The sequence below is a fragment of the Grampus griseus genome (genome assembly GCF_964374135.1).
Source record: "Grampus griseus genome assembly, chromosome: 7".
Taxonomy (NCBI): Eukaryota; Metazoa; Chordata; class Mammalia; order Artiodactyla; family Delphinidae; genus Grampus; species Grampus griseus.
The window spans coordinates 18,464,310-18,485,751 of record NC_139001.1 but is presented as its reverse complement, the minus strand read 5'-3'; the positions used below and the strand labels follow the sequence as shown (position 1 = coordinate 18,485,751).

Sequence of the window (21,442 nt, the reverse complement as noted above, 5' to 3'; positions counted from 1 at the left end):
GACTAAAGGCTAGAGGCGGGTCTTGGAAGTCAGGGGACCAATTGTGCGCTCTACGTGGGGAGGGGTTCAGGTGCGGGCGACGCCTTTTGTCCTCTTTGCTGCCCCGTAGTGACGAGATTGTTGTGCTTTTTGCAGAAATCCGTGCTTCGAACTGTAGGCGGCCGTGTCACTCGGCTCCCCGGGACCTTTGGGGCAGCTTCTGAGGGCGGGGACGAGTTCACGCGGTTTAGTCACTGCTGGAGGTCGTCGCACGGGTAATGAGGAGCGGTTGGTTAATGAACCTCAGTGATTTTAATTCTGTTGGACTGGATTTGGTTGCTGAATGCGCCCCATTTCACTCTTGTGTGGTCCGAGACTGGGTGGTGTGAGAAAGCGGGCTGGGGTCACGTATTAACCCCTGTCACCAGGGCGAGGGCCGTGGTGCCTTGCGGCGTGGGGGAGACCAAGTCATGCTGGCGGGAGACGCGGCATAGGATCTTGCTTTGGGGAGCTCTGTTTCTTAACCGCCTTTCTGCTCAGCCATGTCGCCGACTCCAGCTGCAGCCCAGGCTTCTGTGTCGGTCTCCCTGTTTGACCTCAAGGCGGATACTCCGGTCCTTCAGGGCCTGCGCCTGGTGAGCCACGCTCCCGGGGAGGCTCTGGCCCAGGCTCTGCAGGTTTCCTGTCCAGGTATCTGGGAAGGTTTGGGGTGGACCCGTGAGGGACGTGACAGGACTTTTTAAAGGGAGCTTATTGCTCCTTCAGGGAACACATTTTTTATTGGTGTTTCCCAGCTTAGGAGCCCTTGTTGACATTTCCTTCTACTGGATAAAATTTATCAAACCCCAACTGCAGAGTGTTTGTTTTTTACTTTTCCTTTTAAGCTGAAGTTTGTGTATATGTTTCTTAACTGTTATGAATTTAAGGCAACATTTGTACGTGTAAAATTAAAATCTATATTTTGGTCAAAAAAAAAAAAGAATTCACTCGATCTCTGGATTTCCAGAACAGGCTCCTGAATTGTCTCCAAACAAGTCTCTTGCCATTGTTTATGCCTCATCACGTTACCACCACTGCCTGCAAAAACACTTCAAAATTCCTTGACATAGTCCAAATTTAACTATTCCAATCAAGTCATTCCTTCTTGCTGAATATAAAACAACTTACTCTTGGTTTCATACAGCTTTAGTTTGGCTGTTTCTCTTGTACCTTTTTAAAAAACAAACTGCACACTGTAATTGGAAATATAAGCTAAAAAAGTGGCATTTGGGAAGTGACTTTTGCACAGTTAAAAAGAATTTTAACTTTACCAGAAATCATTTTCTAGGATTTCTCTAAACAATCCCTTTGGTTAATTTACATACAATGTTTGATTTATATTTATTTTACGTACATCTTTTCAGAAGCATATTTATTGTATAAGGTGATTGTTGTGCTATTCGCTTCATTATTACTAGATTGTAAATTCCTTGCAGGCAAGGACGTGCCATCTCTTTTTGTATCCTCCTCTGCTTTGTATATCAGACACTGAATGTAGTCCTAGATACTGTGGATTTGGGCTCCTTTTCTACCTCTGTTTACCCTCCCCTTATTTAGGTTCAGGGGAGAGAATAAGCCCAGAAAGAAAACCACTCCAGGGTCCTCTGGATATTTCAGAGAAGTTGTTTCGTTCAACCTGTGACCAGACCTTCCAGAACCACCAGGAACAGGTAAAAGACCAGGTACAGAGCTAAATGGTGGAAGCAAAGGTGTAATGGTGGGTGGGGAGAGGTAGACATTTTGTCTTTAATGAATAAAGTTCCATGTTTTAACTAAGAAAGTTAGTGTTACCTGGTCATACTTCCTGGAGTTCTGTTAGAGGTCTTGGATACCATAAAAGGCCAGGCTGGGCCATGCTTCCACACTGTGCTTCCTTTTTTGCCTCCTGCTAGAGGGAACATTATAAGCTTGACTGGCATCGGTTTAACCTAAAGCAGCATCTCAAGGACAAGCCTCTCCGGTCTGCCCTGGACTTTGAAAAGCAGAGCTCCACAGGTGATGACTGTTGGGAGACCTGTGTGCGGATAGGTCATGGGGATGGAGAAAGACCCTAGTTTAGGAGCTTGAGGAAAGGTCAAAGATGGGGCACCAAACTTGCGTATCTCATGTTGTTCTCAGGAGATCTTTCCAGCATCTCAGGATCAGAAGACTCGGACTCAGCCAGTGAGGAGGACTTGCAGATACTGGATGAGGAGAGGGCTGAGTTTGAGAAGCCTGACTGACCCCGAGGCTTCCACCCGCATCGGGTTCTTTTCCAGAATGCCCAGGGCCAGTTTCTTGATGCCTATTGCTGTGTCCTAGGCCCTCGCCAGGCAAGTGCCTGCACAGGTCGTGTGGTCAACTCCAGCCTTCTGTATACTCAGCCTAGACTTTCCCTCAGCACAGTCCGTGTCTCAATTCTTTCCTTCTTTCCTGTTGGGGGTGGGTATCACACTTGACAGCACAGTCTTGGATTGAACAGGCTTGACTCTTAGAAGGGTCAAGTGTAATGGAATTAAGTTTGGAAATAGACCAATCTAGGTTTGAATTATGGTTCTACCACTTGACCTTGACTACCTCCACAAGCCTCAAATTTTCTTTTTTTTTTTTGCGGTACGTGGGTCTCTCACTGTTGTGGCCTCTCCAGTTGCGGAGCACAGGCTCCGGACGCGCAGGCTCCGGACGCGCAGGCTCAGCGGCCATGGCTCACGGGCCCAGCCGCTCCACAGCACGTGGGATCTTCCCGGACCGGGGCACAAACCCGTGTCCCCCGCATCGGCAGGCGGACTCTCAACCACCAGGGAAGCCCTCAAATTTTCTTATTTGTAAAATGGAGACAAATAAGTTGTATTAAAAGAGATGATGCATGTGAAGCACTTAGCATTGGCACTTATTTCTTGCTGTCAGTAAGTGCCACAGATATGTTCGTGCTGCTCCTCCGTCATCCAGGTGCCCCCAGAAGCAGCAGAAGTGCTGCTACAAAACCTGAAAAGCGGAGGTCCCAGGGACTGCGTGGTGCTCATGGCTGCCGCTGGGCACTTTGCTGGTGCTGTTTTCCAAGGGTGAGAGGGTGCTGCATGGGGTAAGGATGGAATGGATCCTGGTAGCCTGGGAGTACCAGCTGGTTTCCAGTACTGAGTCTGTGCTGTCTACAGACAAGAAGCGTTGACACACAAAACCTTTTACTGTTACACAGTGCGGGCCAAGTGGGGCACGGCCCAGGGGCTTCGGGATGCCTGGGGTGCAGCTTCCCGCTCTGCTGGAGCCAACCTGAGGCGCTACAGTGAAGACATGCTATATAAGGTGAGTTAAGTGTCCAGATCTGGTGCTCCTCTAATCTACACTTTTTCCCTCTCAACTGATTAAATGTCACAGTAGGGAGGCTGGCTCCTGTATCCTCCGTCTTGGTTATTTTTGGGTAGATGAAGGTAGAATGGGGTGAATGCCCAGGATTCTTAGTCCTGTCATTCTCCCTCCATTATCTTCTTTCTTTCTTTTTGGCTGCATTGGGTCTTCATTGCTGCACACGGGCTTTCTCTAGTTGCGGCGAGTGGGGACTACTCTTCGTTGCGGTACGCGGGCTTCTCATTGCAGTGGCTTCTCGTTTCAGAACATGGGCTCTAGGCATATGGGCTTCAGTAGTTGTGGCACGAGGGCTCTAGAGTGCAGCCTCAGTAGTTGTGGTGCACGGGCTTAGTTGCTCCGCGGCATGTGGGATCTTGCCAGACCAGGGCTCAAACCCGTGTCCCCTGCATTGGCAAGTGGATTCTTAACCACTGTGCCACCAGGAAAGCCCTCTCCATTATCTTCTGCCTCCCACTCCCTACACATGATCTGTGGGTCATGTTTTGGTTGGAGATTTAAAAGTCGCAAGTGAAGAGATGCAGGGCTGAGTTACTTTCTTCTCTAGGATGTTCGTGACCTGCTGGCAGGGCCAGACTAGGCTAAGGTGCTGGAGAAGGCTGGGACGATACTGATGCGTGCACCCCGCTCTGGCCGGTCCTTGTTCTTTGGAGGCCATGAGGCTCCCCTGCAACGTGGGATCCCCGACTTTGGGATATCCCCCTCGCTACCCGCAGACCCACCTTCCAAGAGCTACAGCGTGTGCTCCATAAGCTGACCACCTCGCATGTCCACGGTGAGCCTTCTGTCCAGATCCCCAGACTCCCTAGACCTTCCCGAACCTCCCGGCCCAAGCCTCGGCTTCTCATTTGTGCACCCAGATGATTTTCTAGCCCTCGTACTGCAGTCCGATGGCATCTTCATTGAGAGAAATCTGGGCTGACTTCTCCTCAGCTAAATTTGAGAACCATCTTTTGTTTTATGGCAGAAGAACACCCCCGGGAGACAGTCAGGTTGGATTTACCTCAGACAAACTGGAAGACAATGAGAGGAAGGAAGGCCATTGAGGAAGAAAGAAAGGTCCGCAGTGATGAAAATGAGGCACTCGGGCGGAATGCGGAAGCTCCCAAACAGGGTTTGAGCACCATCTGGCAATTGTCAAATCTCTCTCGGGGTCTGTCCTAGAACTGCAGTGGCAAATCCCCTACTGTCATAACTTATTCACTTCCCTATTTATAGGTAAACCCTTACATACTACACACACACACACACAGGTCTGTTTATAGTGTGGGGTATGTGGTAGCAATTACACGTTTTGTGACTTTTCAAATCTATCGTCTCTTTTGTTCACTGACGTTCTCTCTAGTACTTTGAAAAGTCTTAGCATGAAGTCGATGCTTGAATGTGTGTTGTGTGGATCTTACATAATTTATGTCTTCTTGGATGCTCTGGTTTTGGGCTAAGGGCTGCTTGCCTCGCTGCAGACTGTTGGCCTGCACGGCTGTCACTGCTCGTGCTTTCCTCTGTTGTGCACCACCCTAAGGCTGTCATGGGAATGTCCAAGGACTCTTGTCCCTGCATAGCTTCTTCTGGGCCTGTGCTTGTCTGGGCTGCGAGCCGCATCTCTGCATGTGATACTAATGGCTTCAGCTCTTGATGGGCTACTTTATCTTGGGTGACAAAATACAAACACTTTTATTTCAAGTGATCTGGATTTTCTCTCTGTACATTCTTACAGGCCCTCGTGCCGGCCCCTCCTGACGATGATCTTGGCACCAGCTACTTGGCAGTGTTTCCCCTGGTCTGCTTGGGTGATGTTGGGAGGAGCCGGAGGCAGGTGATGTTGAACTCATTTTTGGGGTTTTCGCACCTAGGGACTCCCGGACCCGGCCACCGTACACGGTTGCAGCTGACAAATCAACACGTGATGAGTTCCCGGAGCTTCATGGAGAAGAATCCAGATGCTTATGATTACAGCAAAGCTCAGGTCAGCTGGAAGAGGAAGCAGCAGAGTGGGAAGGCATCAGAGATCCTGGCTAGGTCTTTTCTATTTTCTTGCAGTTTTACCAAGGATAGTTTGTATAGGTCTTACCTTATACCTTCCTGGAAATCCTCCAGGTGCCAGGGCCACTGACAGCAGAAATGGAGGCGCGGCAGGCCATTCGGAAAAGGGAGCGGAAGGCAGCCCGGCGGCACCGGCAGGAGCAGCAGTGGGAGCAAGGAGAGCAGCGGAGATTTGCTGCCCTCAGCGACTGAGAGAAGGCGAGGCTGGAGGTTCTTTCCTCCCCAGCAACACTTCCTTAGAGGTCTGATCCCGTGTGCAGTGTCACTTCTTGGGTACCCTCTCCACCACTGGGGCCTTGTCCTTAACACAACTTCTCTTCCCCTCAGGGAGCTCTGGCTGCAGAGCACCGACTAGCTGCCCGTTTGGGAGCCCCTACCCCTCAGGTCCCTGACCCTGCCATCATCAGTGTTCGGTACGTAGAGGGGGTGGGCGTGAGTGGGTAGGTTGTGATGAGTTAGAGGCCATTCTGGACAAGTAGAATGCGTGCCCGCTCAGTGTTCAGAAAGGCTGTTGAGGGGATTTGAGATGCTCTGGGAACCTTTGGAATAAAAACAGAAGTGGCAGGAGGAGGGACAGGGAAGGCTTGGATTAGAAAGTTTCTGGGACACCTCTCCAGCCATTTTTCTTCCTCTTGTTCAGACGCCACTGGAGCTGTGGGACATCCCTCCAAGGCCTCATATTCCCTTTCACTACTTTGACTTCTTTCCTCTCCACACGCTGCCTCCAGGATCATCGCTGTCGGGCTGGGAAGCCCTCTTCCTGATCTCTTACAGCTCCACCTGGGGCCAACTCTAGGCTCTGAGAGGGCACATACACACTGGCCCCCTCTGGTTTCTTCTTCCCCACGAAACCAGAGAGTATTTGGAAGATTGAGGTGAGGGACATTCAGGAACCAGGGCCATAGAGGTGTGTGGAGCTGGTACTGGCTCTTGAATTTTAATCACAATGAAGTTTGGCAAGGAAACTGCACTTGTACTTACATTCAGACCTGTGGCCTTTGTTTCCTTACGGTCACCATGACTAGCACCAAGGGATCCTGCCCACTACATGTCCCAGGTCCAAGGGTTACCTTTCTTTCAGTGCCCACTTAACTCCATTGGTTCAGAGGCACTTTCAGCTGAGAGGGAACAGATGTGTGTCTTATGCACAGTGGCATTGAGGATAGGCCTATCCAGGAATTGGATTTGGGGCCGAAGAGGCACATTTTCTAGCTCCAGCAATGTGATTTTGTTGAGGGCTCCCCTAGGAAACAGCAGGGGTCTTGGCACGTAGAGGGTCTGTTGTGGCCCCCTCTTTGTCCAGTAGCGGCCCAGGTTAAACCCATTGATCCAGACTTGGCCCTGGGGAGGAGGAAGGAGAGGAATATAAAGGATCAGCTCTCAAAGGGGTAGAATTGTCCCCTTTGGGGTTTCTAATCAGAGAAATAATTTCTGCTCTCCCTCCTTCCAAGATTTTCCTCTCTTACCACCCTACTCCCCAGCCCCACCCTCACTGTCAGCAATACCTTGGTCCATCCAGGTAGAAAGAGAAATGTGTCCCCGCCTGAGTCTAAAATTGGGAAGGTTGTAGAGTAGAAGGTGGGGCCAGAGGGAGTTTGAGGATGTGAGCTTTTCAGCAACTGGTTGGGAAACCGCCACTTTACAAGATTATCAACTTTCAGAGGGAACATCAGCCACTGGGTAAGGACCGTTTGCCCCAGAATTGGTGGCTCCAATAGGCCCTGTGAAGAAGGCAAATGAAAATTCATCATTCTCTAAGTTCTAAGGCCAAAGTATCCCTACTCAAGCCCTGGGATGCAACTAGTGGCCATGTCCAGATCCCCACAAGCTGCTACTTTGCTGCCTAAGCCCTAAGGACATAACTTTTTTTTTTTTTTATGGTACACGGGCCTCTCACTGTTGTGGCCTCTCCCGTTGCAGAGCACAGGCTCCGGACGCGCAGGCTCAGCGGCCATGGCTCACGGGCCCAGCTGCTCCACTGCATGTGGGATCTTTCCGGACCGGGGCACAAACCCACGTCCCCTGCATTGGCAGGCAGACTCTCAACCACTGCGCCACCAGGGAAGCCCAGGACATAGCTCTTGTTTATCTTCTATTAGGCCCCTATCTTTCCAAGGGTGTTCGGTCAATAAGAATATTGGGGGGTGGGAATTCCTTGGTGGTCCAGTGGTTAAGACACTGCGCTCCCAATGCAGGGGGCCTGGGTTCAATCCCTGGTCAGGGAACTGGATCCTGCATGCCACAACTAAAGATTCTGCATGCTGCAACTAAAAAAGATGCCATGTGCTGCAACAAAGATCCCACGTGCAGCACGTAAGGCCTGGCGCAGCCAAATAAGTAAATAAATAATTTAAAAAATGAAATTAAAAAAAAAAGAGTATGGGGGCAAGGGAGTGGGCATAGCTAGCTCACCTTGAAGTCACTGCTGTTAGACCCGAAACTGAGCCTCCCCATGTTCTCCAGCAAGACATCCAGTTTGGCCCCCTTTTTGCCCGTCAAAAATAGGTTGTGTTTCATGTTTCGTTCCAAAACACCCTGAAACACCTGTGGATAAGAGTATCTGTGAAAGGGAGGAGCTCAGCATCTAGCCTGTGGCCATCACACAGGAAGCCACATAAGGACACTGATTTAGAGGGCAAAGAGAATGTAGCCCTTCTGTCACTTATCCATTCATAATGGAACCTTATCCTTAGTCAAACTCTTCCTCATCCCAGCTTATCCCCTCAAATGTGAGCAGGCAGTGGGAAAAGGTAGATATGGGAAATTTAAGACTAAAGTGTGCTGGGGAGGAGAGGAAATGGGCTCAGAGATAGCCTGGTATTAGGTTCTCACCCCATCCACCATCACGTAGGCACGGTCATGGACTCCATTGTTTGGCACCCAGAATTGTGCTGGCTCAGAAACAGTATGGATCAGATAGGTCCGGTACAACATATACCCATGGTCCTGGGTGTGTAAGAATAAGTTTATAAGCTGAGAGATAAGAAAGGATACTGTGGGGAAGATGCATAGCTGAGGGAACACCCGGTATAGCTGTTGCCATAACCACCAGATGGGGGATTATGCTTTACCTGGTTGACAGCCTCAAAGGTCATTGGCAGGATTGAATGGATGGGCCCTTGGGGACATAGGAAGTCTAGGAAAGCCAGCAAATTCCCATCCTGTTAGAATAAGGGGAAAGTATCAGAATATGAGGGAACTTTCAGAATAGAGGGTAGGACAGGCTGGGCTATTTAGAGAATAAAGGGGTAGAATTAGAGAGTAATGGAGAGAAGCTTACCAGGTGTAGGCTCAAAGGTCCAAGCTTCATCTTGGGGCTGGGGGGAGGTAAAGGTCCCAAGGGAACTTCCTGGAACTGAGACCAAATTCTCTCAGGAACCATAGGAAAACCACACAAAGAACCCCTATTCCAAGACCCTAGTGCAGGGTTCTTAACTGGGGGTCCAGGGAAGGGCTTCAGGGGTCATGAAGGTTCTGTAATTTTACATATATTTGTGTGTATCTCCCCAGGGAATCCCATTTGGGTGGGTGAGAAATGCTGCCATAGGGTGCTCAGAGGGCTCTCTGGCCCAGACAACAACCACTGATTTATGGGATCCCTTTACAAACAATTTGGGTACTCCCTCCCCCCAAATTAATAAAAGCTTTCGGTGCTTAATGAAGTGGTGGGGCACCTTGCTGATGACATTTCGAATAGCAAAAAGCTTAGGTGTGGGGTCCCCTGCTTCAGATATGGGTGCATCGTAGTCGTAGCTGGTAGTAATTGGAAGAAAGCGTCCCTTCTCATCAGCACCTGGTCAAACCAATTTAATTAATTCAATATATCTTTCAGGTGATAGGGACTAAGCAAAGAAATGCATGCAGAGAATTTTGCTATCAGCAGGGGCAGCAGTGGCCATATCCAGCTTCTAGCATCCTAATCCGTGCAGCCCGCAGATTCTAATTCCTTGCTGCCTCCCTGCTGCCACCCCAGGGACCATCTGGACTCACCATTCCAGTATCCAAAGTTGGTACCTCCATGGAACATGTACCTAAAGTGGGGGAGAGCAGGGGGAAAGGTAAAAGCTGACCCACTGAATCTTAACCTTCATCCCCAGCACCCAGTTACAGAGTCATGCTGGCCCCGGCGTCTCCAGTTACATGTTCACGCTGGCTCCCAGCTTCAGCATGTTCTCTAGTCCTTTGGTTACAGCTGGTACGGAGCGTGTGGAGCGATTCTGGCCCCAGTAATCCAGCCAGCCTGTGTAGTACTCAGAGTTCACCTACAGCATGAAGTGAAAGGAGCTGTGAGCCAGATGGGAACCGAGCCCAACCCATTTCCCACGCTGACACCTGCTTTGATTGCCCTCCCCTCTGGCTCCTCACCAATGGCCCACGGGGTTCATACTTCCGAAGTAGGGCAAAGATTTTGGTCATGTTGTCAGCTGCAGAAAGGAGGCAAAGGTGAAAGATGAGCAACATGGAACAGGTGCCCCTTCCCCAGACTTCACTCCGAACCCTTGCCCAGGAGACCTGGGCCAAAATCTATAGTGGTATAGAGTCCCTGGAGGGAGCCACATTTGAGGCCTTCAGGGCCATCTGTGGTGAAGAGCAAGATCTTGTCTCCAAGCAGTGCACGGAAGAGCCCAGCCAGGTGTCTCATGTAGCTCATGTCGCAGGCCCCGTAGCTACCGTATTCATTCTCCACCTGCCAGGGGAAAGGAAAAGTGGAGGTCAGCTATGAGGTGAAGAAATTAAGGACACCGGCACCTCCTTCCCCTAGCCCAAGTCAACTTTCCACTTGTACCTGAATGCTAATGATGTTGCCCCCATTGTGGTAGAGCCATGGATGTATCTTGGGCAGCAAGACCTTGAACCAGGAGTCCACTGCGGCAAGGAAGTCTAAAGGAAGGGGCAGTGCTCTGTTCATCAGGGCACCACCACCTCTGCAGCCCCCACCCCTAGCCTCAGTGCTAGCAACTTCAGTGCTACCTGAACTCTGGGCTGCACTTTGCATCCCACTTGTCCACAGCTGTGTCTGGGAAGCAGTGACTTGTCAGGAGAACCTCTGAACCCTAAGCACTTGTATAGTTGCATGGCAATGAAATTTGAGCATAGGAAACAAAGCAGTATTTCTTGTAAATTCATTTTTTAAATGTAAGAAAAATGTTAAAACACATCAAATGGAGCTGTTATTATGTAATCATATATACTTGAGATTGCCGTGAAGTAGCATGGGAGTTTACAAAAGTGTAGAATGTCTGACCTGCACCCTGATGTAACTGACAGTCCAGGAGATTTAAGTCATCAAATGAAAGATGATATTAGGTATCATGCCTTAAATTCTCAACTCCTATTGGTGATTTCTGTTGACTCACCCTCAGAAGACTCATGCATGACCTCTGCCTCCTTACCTAAGCAACTCCAACTCAGGCTTCAGGTCTTAAATTTCACTTCCCCAAGGAAACCTCTGATATCCTAGATGAGGGTAGATCCCCCTGTTACACACTCTCACATCACCTCATACTTCCCTTTCGAGTGCTTAACAAATTATAATTAAGCATTTATTTCTGTAATTGTTTCCCGTTGGTCTCCCCCACTAGTGAGCAGGAACCTTGTCTGTCAGGTTCATTTGCTGCATCCCTGTCATTGAGGACAATGCTTAGCAGATAGCGGACTCTCAAAGGTGGAGTCAACGAAAGATATTTTAGAGGGTATTTTTATATTCTTAAAACATTTAATTCCTTTACATTTTGTGTTCTGTATAAAGGAGGCCCAGGTGGTTTTGCCTCCTTTAATCCAAGCATACATTAACTCTCACTCAACAGGTATTTATGGGTGCTCACTATGCACTAAGCAGTGTTCTAGGTGTTAGGGATACAGAAGGGAACAAAATGGACAAAGATCTCTGTCCTTGCGGAATTTCCTTTCCAGTGAGGGAGGCAGTGAATTAAATAATCAGGTAAAATATGTAGTGTGTTAATGTCAAGGAGAAAAAATTAAGCAGGGAAGGAGGATATAAAATGGTGGGGTGAAGGGAGTTTAAATTTTAGAGGGTGGCCCAGGGAAGGCGTCAGCGAGGTCATTCTGCAGGAAGATAGAGGCAGTACCACGTGCAAAGGCCTCAAGACAGGAACAGCAGAGAAGCCAGCATGAACAATGGGGAGAAGAGTGGATGTCAGGGAGGTGACTGGGCCAATTAGGTAGGACCTAATAGGCCATTTTAAGGAATCCATGGTTCGTATTCTGAATGAGTTGAGAACCTGTTGGAGAGGTTTAGACAGAGAAATGACATGATCTAAAATATATATTTAAACTTATATTTTAAGAGGATCACACTGACTGCTGAATTAAGAATAGACTACATGGGGGAGGGGCAAAGAAGGGAAACCAGTTAGGAAGGTATTAAAGTAATCCAGCTGAGAGAGGTGGTTTGGACCAGGGTGGTGGCAATGAAAAGTAATTGAATTCAATATATTTTGAGGGTGAAGCTGACAGGATTTTCTGACGGACTGAATGAGGGGCCTGAGAGAAAGACAGGTGTGAAAAATTCCACCACAGTGTTTAGCCCGATGAATTGGAAAATGGACTTGCCATTAACTGAGACAGGGAGAGTGTATGAATAGCTGGTTTGGAGGGAACTTAGTTGTATCAGTGTGCCTTTTAGACCTCCAAATGCAGAAGTCAAGTAGGCAGTTGGATATATGGTTTTGGAAGCCAAGGGAAGGTCCTGACTGGAGATATATATTTCAGAATCATTAGCTATCAGATGGAATTTAAAGCCACGCAAATGAATGAGATCATAAAGGAAGTAAATATATATGGAAAAGAGAAGTGTCCAAGGACTGAGCCCTGACACACCCCAGCATTTAGTGGAAAGGGAAATGGAGAAGGATCAGTAAGAGACTGAGAAGGAGTGGTCGGAACGATTGTAGGGGGAGGGGCAGGGACCAAATAAGTGTGGTATCATGGAAACGGTGAGAAGAGTATTTCACAGGACAAAGTGATCAACTGGGCTGAATGCTGCTGACTGGTCCAGGGGGATAAGATCTGAGACATCACCATGGATTCAGCAATGAAGAGGTCACTGGTTTTCTTGAGAAAAACAGACTGCATGTTGCTTTTCCATCAATACTTTATCATTTTAAATGTATTTCATAGTCAATTGAGTTTCAGAAATGCTATAAGTGGCATAAAGCTCTCCAGCACCCTAAGAAGTGAAACAGCACCTGGAGAGTCCCCAGCAGATATAAGGAATTTTGACCTTTTTAAAACAGTAAACTTTTTAAAAGGTGTAAAGCAGATAGAATTATTCCCTGCTCTAATGACTTCCTACTTGCACCTGAAATGAAATCCGAACGCCTTGAAATATTGGGCATCTCATCTTTTCTTTTTCATGCTCTTTCCCTAGGTGATGTCTCAGTACGCATGGATTTAAATGCCATCCTTACACCGATGACTCCCAAATTTATACCTCTAGCTCAGACCTACTCCTAAGCTCCACATTCACACATCCTATTGCTTACTTAATATCCTCCCTTGAGTGATAAAAATTTAACATGACCAGAACAGAACCATTATTTCTTCCCCTAAAGTTGCTCTTTTGCCACCCCTTGTCTTCTCTGTCGTCCCTAAGTCAGTAAATGGCACCACCATCTTGACTGGCCAGAAACTTGATTCCTTTCTTTCCTCATCCTACCCACACTGGCCCCACCCCTCCCCCTCTCATCAAAATCTGTCAATAGAGTCCTGGTGACTTTTATCTCCAACCTATAGCTCAGTCCTGCTCTCTTCTTTCTATTTCCACCACTATCACAGTCCAGGAGTCATCATCTCTCTCCTCAGCTACAATCATAGTCCCCCAGTTAAGTCTCTCCACCTCGACCCTTGCTCCCCTCAATCCATTTTCCACATCCAGGCTAACATAATCTAAAAACAAATCAGATAATTCTGGTTAAACTCTTTCAATGACTTTCTACTGTGCTTATAATAAAATGCAAACTCCTTACAGTGGTCTGTAAGATCCTGCATTAACAGTCCCTATCTATCTACAATTTCTTGTCATACTACTCTCCCTCACCCACTGTGCTCCAGCCATGCTGGCCTCAACCATGCCATGATCTTTCCTATCTCTGGGCCTTAAAAGATACCATATCCGGGAACTCCCTGGCGGTCCAGTGGTTAGGACTTCGCACTTTCACTGCCGAGGGCCATTCAATCCCTGGTCTGGGAACTAAGATCCTACAAGCCCTGAGGCGCGGCCAAAAATAAATGAATTAATTAATTAAAAAAAAATACATCATTCCTTCTACCTGGTCGTTCTCACCTCACTCTTCATATGACCGGTGTTTTCCCTTTCCTAGAGTAACTGAAATGTCATCTTCTCAGGAAAGCCTTTTCTGGCCTTCCTACCTAAAAGAGGCCCTGTTATTCACTATCTCAACTCCTTGTCTATTTTCTTGTGTAGTATTTTTAAATAATCTTATAAGTTTGGGGTTTTTTAAAATTAATGTTTCTTCCAGACTGGGTCTGTCTGGTCCCCCAGTTCCTAGCATTCTGCTGGGCATGATGAAAACACGAAATATTTGAATGAATGATCTCCGTTTTGGGCACTCAAATGACCCATTTTGTTGTTGTCCTTCGCTTTTTTCTGTGTCAAGTCTTTTTTTCTCAACTCACCTGGATCTGAAGTTCTCAGACGAATTTTAGGTTTTCGAAGCAACCAGGCTGGGAGACCCCCCTGAGACAAACATAAAGACAACAGAGAAGTGAGTGGGGGACTTCCCTGGTGGCGCAGTGGTTAAGAATCTGCCTGCCAATGCAGGTGACATGGGTTTGAGCCCTGGTCCGTGAAGATCCCACATGCTGCAGAGCAACTAAGCCCGTGCACCACAACTACTGAGCCCGCATGCCACAACCACTGAAGCCTGCGCGCCTAGAGCCCGTGCTCCACAACAAGAGAAGCCATTGCAATGAGAAGCCCACACACCACAAAGAAAAGTAGCCCCGCTCACTGCAACTAGAGAAAGCCCGTGCAGCAACAAAGCCCCAAGGCAGCCAAAAAAAAAAAAAGTGACTGGGCTTTGTTGTCTGGGAGTGGAGTAGGGGAGGTAAGAAGGGAGGAAGTTGAGTATAGTGATGGAAGTGACCCTAGAGTGGGGGCAGATGCGAGTAGTCTGGGAACTGCACTTGGGAGGCTTTGCTTCTATTCATTCTCCCACTAACTCACCATCTCCCACTCTGCACAGATGTAAGGTCCTGGTCTCAGTATGACCAACAGGTTTGCTAAAGTTGCCTCTTTCAGAAATGCAAAGAGGTCACGGCTGGCATTAAAGTTATAGACCCCAGGCTCTGGCTCGTGGTAGTTCCAGGGCACATAACTGAGAAAGGAAGAGGTTAACAAGGGCCCAAGGCAGGGAGATGCCGCGGAGGCCTATGGGCTCAGGCCTTGCAGGGAATCTCCAGGAAGCTGTTGGAAGGAGGTCCTGGCCCACCCTTTCCCACCCTTGGCTGGGAGGCCCTGGAGCTAGAACCTCTCTCATACACAGCCAGTCTTCCTGTCCTGATCCCCTTCTTAAGGGGGTGGTAGGAAGAGTAAATCCCACCCTTCCATGACTCTCGGGAGCACTTCTTACAACTGTACGGCGTTGAGGCCACTCATTCGCATCTTGAAAAGCCGGTCTGCCCAAAGCACCCGTGGTACCCGAAAGTAGTGCAGGCTGCCAGACACGTAGCGGAACGGGGCCCCGTCCAGGAGGAATCTGTCATGATCCCGATCCACTACAAACGACCGAGTGTCTGCCTGCAAGGGGAGAGACGGTGCTCAGCAGTGGTCTGGAGTCGGGGGTCAGCGTCTGCCAAGAGCAGAGATGGAACTAGCCCTTCCCAGTATTCTGTTGTTTTCACTTTCGTTCTCTCCTCCGCCATATCTGATCCCGTCTCCCCGCACCCAGCCGGGTGGTTTGATACTCATCCTACCTGGGGCAGCAGCCGCGTCAGGAGTAGCAGCAGCAGGGAGGGAAGGCAGAGCAGCTTCTGGGGAGCCATGGCGCTTTCGGGGCTCTTCTAGTCAGAGACGGTGGTCCGACCGTCACGTGGCGGATTCCTGGGAGGGAACCTCAGCGAGCAAGTGGGCGGAGACCACCTCAAGTTGCCAGGCGAATTAGTCTGGACTTTGTCTACAGCCTGCAGCTACCCACGATTCTACTAGTTTGTAAAATCCTCTACATCTTGCTACTCAAAGTGCAGTTCATGAGCCAGCTTCACCAGCATCACCTGGGAGCTTGTTAGAAATGCAGAGTCTCAGATCCTACCTCAAACCTATAGAATCAGATTTTGTATTTTGACAAGTTTTCCAGGTGCTCCTAAGCAAACTCAAGATTGAGAAGCAGGGATTTCCCTGGTGGTCCAGTGGGTAAGACTCTGTACTCCCAGTGCACTAGATCCCACATGCCACAACTAAGAGCCCAGATGCCACAACTAGGAGCCCACATGCCGCAACTAAGACCAGCGCAGCCAAATAAATAAAGATTGAGAAGCAGTGCTCTACTACACTGAGCCCCCTGAGGGTGGGGAGAATCTCATCCAACCTGAATCCTCTGCTTCTATCACAGGGCCTGGCACATAGCAGGTTAAATCTAGATGAATGTCAGAAACAGGTTCAGAACCAAGGGAAACCAGAGGAAAGGGGGTGGGGGGGGACCAGATTACAAGAGGGATCTTTTTCCTGGAGAGTCCTTTGCTGCTTCAACAAAAGAGAACATCTAGGCCATCCTATTTTCTTTGGATGTGCACCTCTTTCCAATTTATCCCTGCCTGCTTAGGCAAGAGAGGTCGAGGACAACTGCCTGGTTCCAAGGCTTGGGAATTTGTGAATTTCCATTACACCTGCCTTCACAGTCCCAAGCCTGGGATGTGAGGACCAGGATAATATTATTATTATTATTAATTTCTGCTTATTGACACTGCTGAGAGCTATGTGTCAAATACTGTGCTAAGCACTTTACCTCTCATTTAACCTCCAAACAACTCTATGAGGCAGATGATTATTATTTCCATTTTACTGATGAGGAGATTGAAGGATACAAATATTAAGTAGCCTGTTCAATGCCACACAACTAGTTTAGTAGAGCTGGGATTTAAACAAGGCAGTCTGGCCTCACAGTTCATGCACTTAACCTTAGGTACTATTATACCTATTTTACAGTGAAGGAAAGTGAGCCTCCCAGAGGTTAAGTAACTTGTTCAGGTCACACAGCTAATAGGCTATTAAGACAGGATTCAGACCCTAGACTGGTTCAAGAGCCTGAGCTCTTAACCACTGAGACTACGGTAATGGGATACAGGCCAGAGCCCTCAAGGTTGTACTGATCAGAGCTCCAGGGGTCCAGGCCGCCAGCACCCGCCCCTCTCAGCATCCACCTCGGGCTGGACCGTAGCTGGCTGCCCAGTGCGCGGGAGATATGACGCCCCCTACCTCTGGCATTGGGAGATGGAGGTCCTGGGGGCCCTCAGGCCGAGGCCGGCTTTGCTCCCCTTTGGCGTAGGTGCCTGCGTCTTGACCCGTACTGAAGGCCAGGTGTGGAACCCTCACTCGGGTCCTGGGACCCGTCCTCCCGCAGGCCTAGCCAGCACCGGGCCTCTCAACTCCACGCCCCCACATCGTCTGGGTGCCCAGAGGTTGCTAGCATACTACAGGCCGTTACACAGGCGCGGGCTGATGACGTCACCGCTGTTTCCGGTGTCTGGCGCTTCCCTCCAGCCGAAGCCAGGTGAGTTGGGAGTCCAGGCTGGCCCACCCTGGGCTCAGCGCGCCGAGACTGGGGTGGGCTCTGCAAGTGGTGGGTCCGGGCCTCGCACCTCCCCCCCGGAACCCCCCCATGACCTGCCTTTGCAGCCCAACGGGCGTGGGAGTGGGAGCCGCCTAAAGGTGGGCGGGGGTTGGAGAAAGTGGCCTGGGAGTCGCCGCGGGGCCTGAGGCTTTTAGGCACCTGACCCCAGCCTTCTTGGAGCCGGCGTTGCCAGGGCCCGTTTTTTCTAGGTTCCGAGATGTGGCCCTGAGCGCTCCATGTTGCCACTTTAGGGGTTTTCTGGATTGTGCCCGGCCAGCGACCCTGCCGTTCTTTTCCTTCCAGCATGATCCGCTGGACCCCCAGCGACTTGCCTGAAAGAGACCCCTCAACCTGGACGAACCCTTTGGCAGCCCCAGACCGTCCTTGAGGAGGATGACTGAGACACTATGGGCCACGCGCTTTGTGTCTGCTCTCGGGGAACTGTCATCATTGACAATAAGCGCTACCTCTTCGTCCAGAAACTGGGGGAGGGGTGAGTGTTTGGAAATCATTTGACTAGTCCCTAGGGTTATGGTGTTTGAAGGACAGCAGTCTGCACATGATAGGGGCACAAAAGTTTTATGCCTAGCCTCTGATTCACCTGACAGAGCCCAGCTACTGTGGTGGTCAAGAAAGTGGATTGTGGAGCCAGGCTTCCTAGATTCACCATGTATGGCCTTGATAAGCCATAGTTTCATCTGCCTTTTGGAGCTAATTATGCTTTACTTGTAGGGCTGTGAGGACTAAACCAGATACTGCATATCAAATGTCTCCCCTACGGCCTGGTTCATAGCACTTGATAAATGGTGACTGTTATTTATTTAATATTTATGGAGCATCTGTCATGTGCAGAGCCCTGCATTAAGATCATAGCACCTAGGGGCTTCCCTGGTGGCGCAGTGGTTGAGAGTCCGCCTGCCGATGCAGGGGACACGGGTTTGTGCCCCGGTCCGGGAAGATCCCACATGCCATGGAGCGGCTAGGCCCGTGAGCCATGGCCGCTGAGCCTGTGCATCCGGAGCCTGTGCTCCTCAACAGAGAGGCCACAACAGTGAGAGGCCTGCGTACCGCAAAAAAAAAAAAAAAAAAAAAAAGATCATAGCACCTAAAAGGTGACTCTGTCCCTGGTCTTGAGCTCAAAGTATAATAATCTTCAGACTTCTTTTTAGAGTCACACCTTGGGAGGGTTGCTACTAAATGGGAAAGACACCACCCCGCCCCACCCTTCTCCCCAGGGAATTCCTCTGGGTCCAAGCAGTGTGGGAAATGACTGTGGTCCTTCACTGACCCCTTTGGCCCACAGTGGGTTCAGCTATGTGGACCTAGTGGAGGGGTTACATGATGGACAGTTCTACGCCCTGAAGCGAATCCTGTGTCATGAGCAGCAGGACCGGGAGGAGGCACAACGAGAAGCAGACATGCATCGCCTCTTCCATCACCCCAACATCCTTCGCCTTGTGGCTTATTGTCTGAGGGAGCGAGGCACTAAACATGAGGCCTGGCTGCTGCTACCCTTCTTCAAGGTCAGAAAGTCTCCTGGCTGTGGAGGGGGTTGCAACAGAGCCACCTGCCAAGGGCTGTGTGAGCGGTCAAGCACGTTGGGAAGCAGAGAACATGTTCTGGTTTGACTACTTCAGATTTGGGGTTTAAGGAACCCAGATGGGGCTGTGGGGTGTGTGGTGAGATGGTTGATAGGCTTTGTCATGGGGAAGGACTCAGGCTCAAGGAGCAGAGGCTAAAAAAACATCAACTGTGGGGAAACTTGTTTTGCAGAGAGGTACGCTATGGGACGAGATAGAACAGCTGAAGGACAAAGGCAACTTCTTGACTGAAGAGCAAATCCTTCAGCTGCTGCTGAGTATCTGCAGAGGACTGGAGGCTATTCATGCCAAGGGTTATGCCCACAGGTCAGTGGGAGGCTCCTGTGTACCTGCTGGGCAGAAGGGAAGAGCCTCATCAAGAGAAATGAGAGGTCTCTGCTCTCCTCCCAAAGAACAGCCCCCATGATTCTTTTGCGCCCCCCCCCCCCCCCCCCCCCGCTCAGGATTCCAGCCTTCCTGTCCAAGGACGCTCATGGTTCATTTCCACTTTCCTGCAGGGACCTGAAACCCACCAATATCTTGCTTGGAGATGAGGGGCAGCCAGTTTTAATGGACTTGGGTTCCATGAGTCAAGCATGCATCCACGTGGAGGGCTCCCGCCAGGCTCTGACCCTCCAGGTAAGAGTCTCTAGGTTCCTTTGCCTACCTGTTCCCCATCCTCAACCCCTTCTGGTGCGTGCCCCAATTTGGTCACATGACCATGACCTGTGCCCCACTTTTGAGCTCTGGGGCCACTGTTCCAGGACTGGGCAGCCCAGCGGTGCACCATCTCCTACCGGGCCCCGGAGCTCTTTTCCGTGCAGAGCCACTGTGTCATCGATGAGCGGACTGATGTCTGGGTGAGGAGGATGTGGGTGGGAATCTGGGTGGGGAGGAGTGCTGCTCTGTACCTACTGTGGAGTAGAACAGGTCTTTGGTTTCTAGCGCATGGGGCCCCAGGAACCACATATGTCCTCATCCGCCCTCGACTCTCTTCCTGGAAACTGTCACTGACACTGTACTCAGTTGCTCAGGAAGTGGTATAATCCTGCCCTTTGAACAGGGTGAGTACAGCTAACTGTCAGGGCTGAAGGCAGTGTCCAAGCACAGGGTGCAGAGGCCTCCAGCTAACTCGCAGTTTCTCTGGGCCCTGGTGGTGTCATGTGACTGAAGTCCGCATATTGTAGTTTCCTTTCACTACAGAATTAAGGGGAGCGATATCATCTACACTGGTCCCCTTCCAAGGAATAACCAAGTTATGCTTAGTCCCTAGGCTGTGTGCTATATGCCATGATGTTTGGGGAAGGCCCTTATGACATGGTGTTCCAGAAGGGTGACAGTGTGGCCCTTGCTGTGCAGAACCAACTAAGCATCCCGCAGAGCCCCAGGTGAGCAATGAAGGGGGCAGCAAAAGCAGTTCAGACTCCTCCCAGCCGTTTGCGGGGCTGGAGCTGTAGCACAGGGGATGGCTGCCCTCATCACCCTGCCTTCCTCCTTCTACAGGCATTCTTCAGCCTTGCGGCAGCTGCTAACCTTAATGATGACTGTGGACCCGCAGCAGCGCCCTCATGTTCCTTTCCTCCTGAGTCAGTTGGAGGCACTGCAGCCCCCAGCTCAGAGCCAGCACACTACCCAAATCTGAACAAACCAGTGGCCATGTTGAGAAGGTGGCCCTGTGCCTTGGGAAGAAGCTCCCACCCCTTAGTGGAATCTCCATCCCTTCTAACCAGGACAGTTTCTTGTAGTTGGGGGCAGCTGGCGGGTGGGGACAGTCAGCTCAGTCTTCTGTCTCTGATTCTGCTCCCTTACGCCCAAGAGCAACAACTGGACTGGGGGCCTGACTGGGTAGTGGTGGGTGAGGGTGGGGAATGGGGAAAGGGGAACTGATAGAATCTGGTAAAGGCTCTGAGCAGGACTGCTGAGCTTACATCATGATCTGCCTCCAAATCTGGGAGCAGGAAAATGTATGAATAGAAGAATAAAGTGAAAGTAGCTTGGTGTGATCTTAGTTTCATTGTGCCTGGAGTGAGAGAAGAGGTGCAGGGGGCCGAAAGTCTGGTTGCCATTTCCAAGGGAGAGCCTGGAGAGAAGAGGAAGTGGCGTAGCATCAAGAATGGCGTGAGTTCATCATTCCACGTGCGTAGGCAGGTGTGCCTACCTTAGATCTGGCTGGTTGGTGGTGGGCAATACTTCTCCTAGCTTGTCTTATTCAGAAACTTCAAGATGCTCTGGTTTGAGCTGGCTTCTATGCCAAGAACTGTGACCAGGGCCGCCTTAAGCACCCTCAATTCGTACTTTCATTTCTTCATTCTCAGGGCTGGGTAGCTTAGTCAGAGCAGCCCGGCTGGTTTTCCAGGCAACGGCTTCTGGGTGGAGACACCTGAGGAGTCTTTGGGACAGCTACGTAACTGGTCTCTAGCCTCTGCCTGGGAGCAAGGGGAGTGGAGGTGGCAGCCATTTTGGCCCAGAATCTCTCCCAGATGGTTCTAGTTCACACATGGTTAATGATTAATGAGGCCAGTGTGGTGTGGCAGTATCCAGCTGCCACTTCCTGCTTACTCTGCTGAGTAAACAGGGGCCCTGCCCTTGCTGGGCTTGAAAGCTGTTCCCCTGGGAAGGGCACTGTGTTCCTGAATCACCAGGGAGGGG

The 21,442-nt window shown here is 50.1% G+C and overlaps 3 protein-coding genes across 5 annotated transcripts; 2 read left to right on the top strand and 1 right to left on the bottom strand.

The window, feature by feature from the left end:
- Positions 1-146: 146 nt before the first annotated feature.
- Positions 147-6,167, top strand: ANKZF1 (ankyrin repeat and zinc finger peptidyl tRNA hydrolase 1; the record flags this gene model as incomplete). Its single annotated transcript, XM_082658261.1, is given in 19 exon segments — positions 147-669; positions 1,576-1,688; positions 1,911-2,013; positions 2,137-2,237; positions 2,241-2,330; positions 2,947-3,059; positions 3,153-3,300; positions 3,908-3,937; positions 3,941-4,034; positions 4,037-4,135; positions 4,328-4,517; positions 5,214-5,274; positions 5,276-5,326; positions 5,458-5,587; positions 5,590-5,645; positions 5,731-5,816; positions 6,044-6,080; positions 6,083-6,105; positions 6,107-6,167. Coding segments are annotated over 19 exon segments (1,734 nt in total). The 5' UTR covers positions 147-521.
- Positions 5,594-17,046, bottom strand: GLB1L (galactosidase beta 1 like). Its single transcript, XM_082657627.1, has 17 exons — positions 16,859-17,046; positions 15,361-15,487; positions 15,018-15,184; positions 14,612-14,762; positions 14,062-14,122; positions 10,190-10,284; positions 9,916-10,090; positions 9,769-9,827; positions 9,544-9,665; positions 9,394-9,434; positions 9,078-9,196; positions 8,684-8,758; positions 8,475-8,564; positions 8,236-8,349; positions 7,816-7,947; positions 6,909-7,124; positions 5,594-6,744 (listed from the first exon to the last, which is right to left on the bottom strand). Exons 2-17 carry the CDS (start codon positions 15,427-15,429, stop codon positions 6,481-6,483), a joined length of 1,950 nt encoding a protein of 649 aa, XP_082513753.1. The 5' UTR covers positions 15,430-15,487; positions 16,859-17,046; the 3' UTR covers positions 5,594-6,480.
- A 74-nt stretch (positions 17,047-17,120) lies between these two features.
- Positions 17,121-20,787, top strand: STK16 (serine/threonine kinase 16). 3 transcript variants are annotated; one of them, XM_082658692.1, is made up of 8 exons: positions 17,121-17,153; positions 17,517-17,706; positions 18,517-18,736; positions 18,987-19,120; positions 19,312-19,432; positions 19,558-19,653; positions 20,060-20,181; positions 20,297-20,787. In XM_082658692.1, exons 2-8 carry the CDS (start codon positions 17,621-17,623, stop codon positions 20,433-20,435), a joined length of 918 nt encoding a protein of 305 aa, XP_082514818.1. In that variant the 5' UTR covers positions 17,121-17,153; positions 17,517-17,620; the 3' UTR covers positions 20,436-20,787. The 3 variants fall into 3 exon arrangements, with proteins under 3 accessions (XP_082514818.1, XP_082514820.1, XP_082514819.1); XM_082658693.1 differs by lacking the exon at positions 17,121-17,153 and adding an exon at positions 17,191-17,222; XM_082658694.1 differs by lacking the exon at positions 19,558-19,653.
- Positions 20,788-21,442: the final 655 nt, after the last annotated feature.

What these genes read in the sequence shown, in the direction of transcription:
- GLB1L (XM_082657627.1), bottom strand. Translation starts at nt 15,429, where the DNA reads ATGGCTCCCCAGAAGCTGCTCTGCCTTCCCTCCCTGCTGCTGCTACTC. An exon ending in TTCGAAATGTCATCAGCAAG is followed by an intron (nt 8,759 to 9,077) that starts GTGCCCCACCAC and finishes ATTTGGTCTCAG; the next exon opens with TTCCAGGAAGTTCCCTTGGG. An exon ending in TTCTACCTGGATGGACCAAG is followed by an intron (nt 6,745 to 6,908) that starts GTATTGCTGACA and finishes CCTCCTCCCCAG; the next exon opens with GGCCAAGTCTGGATCAATGG.
- STK16 (XM_082658692.1), top strand. Translation starts at nt 17,621, where the DNA reads ATGGGCCACGCGCTTTGTGTCTGCTCTCGGGGAACTGTCATCATTGAC. An exon ending in GCCAAGGGTTATGCCCACAG is followed by an intron (nt 19,121 to 19,311) that starts GTCAGTGGGAGG and finishes ACTTTCCTGCAG; the next exon opens with GGACCTGAAACCCACCAATA. An exon ending in ATGAGCGGACTGATGTCTGG is followed by an intron (nt 19,654 to 20,059) that starts GTGAGGAGGATG and finishes AGTTATGCTTAG; the next exon opens with TCCCTAGGCTGTGTGCTATA.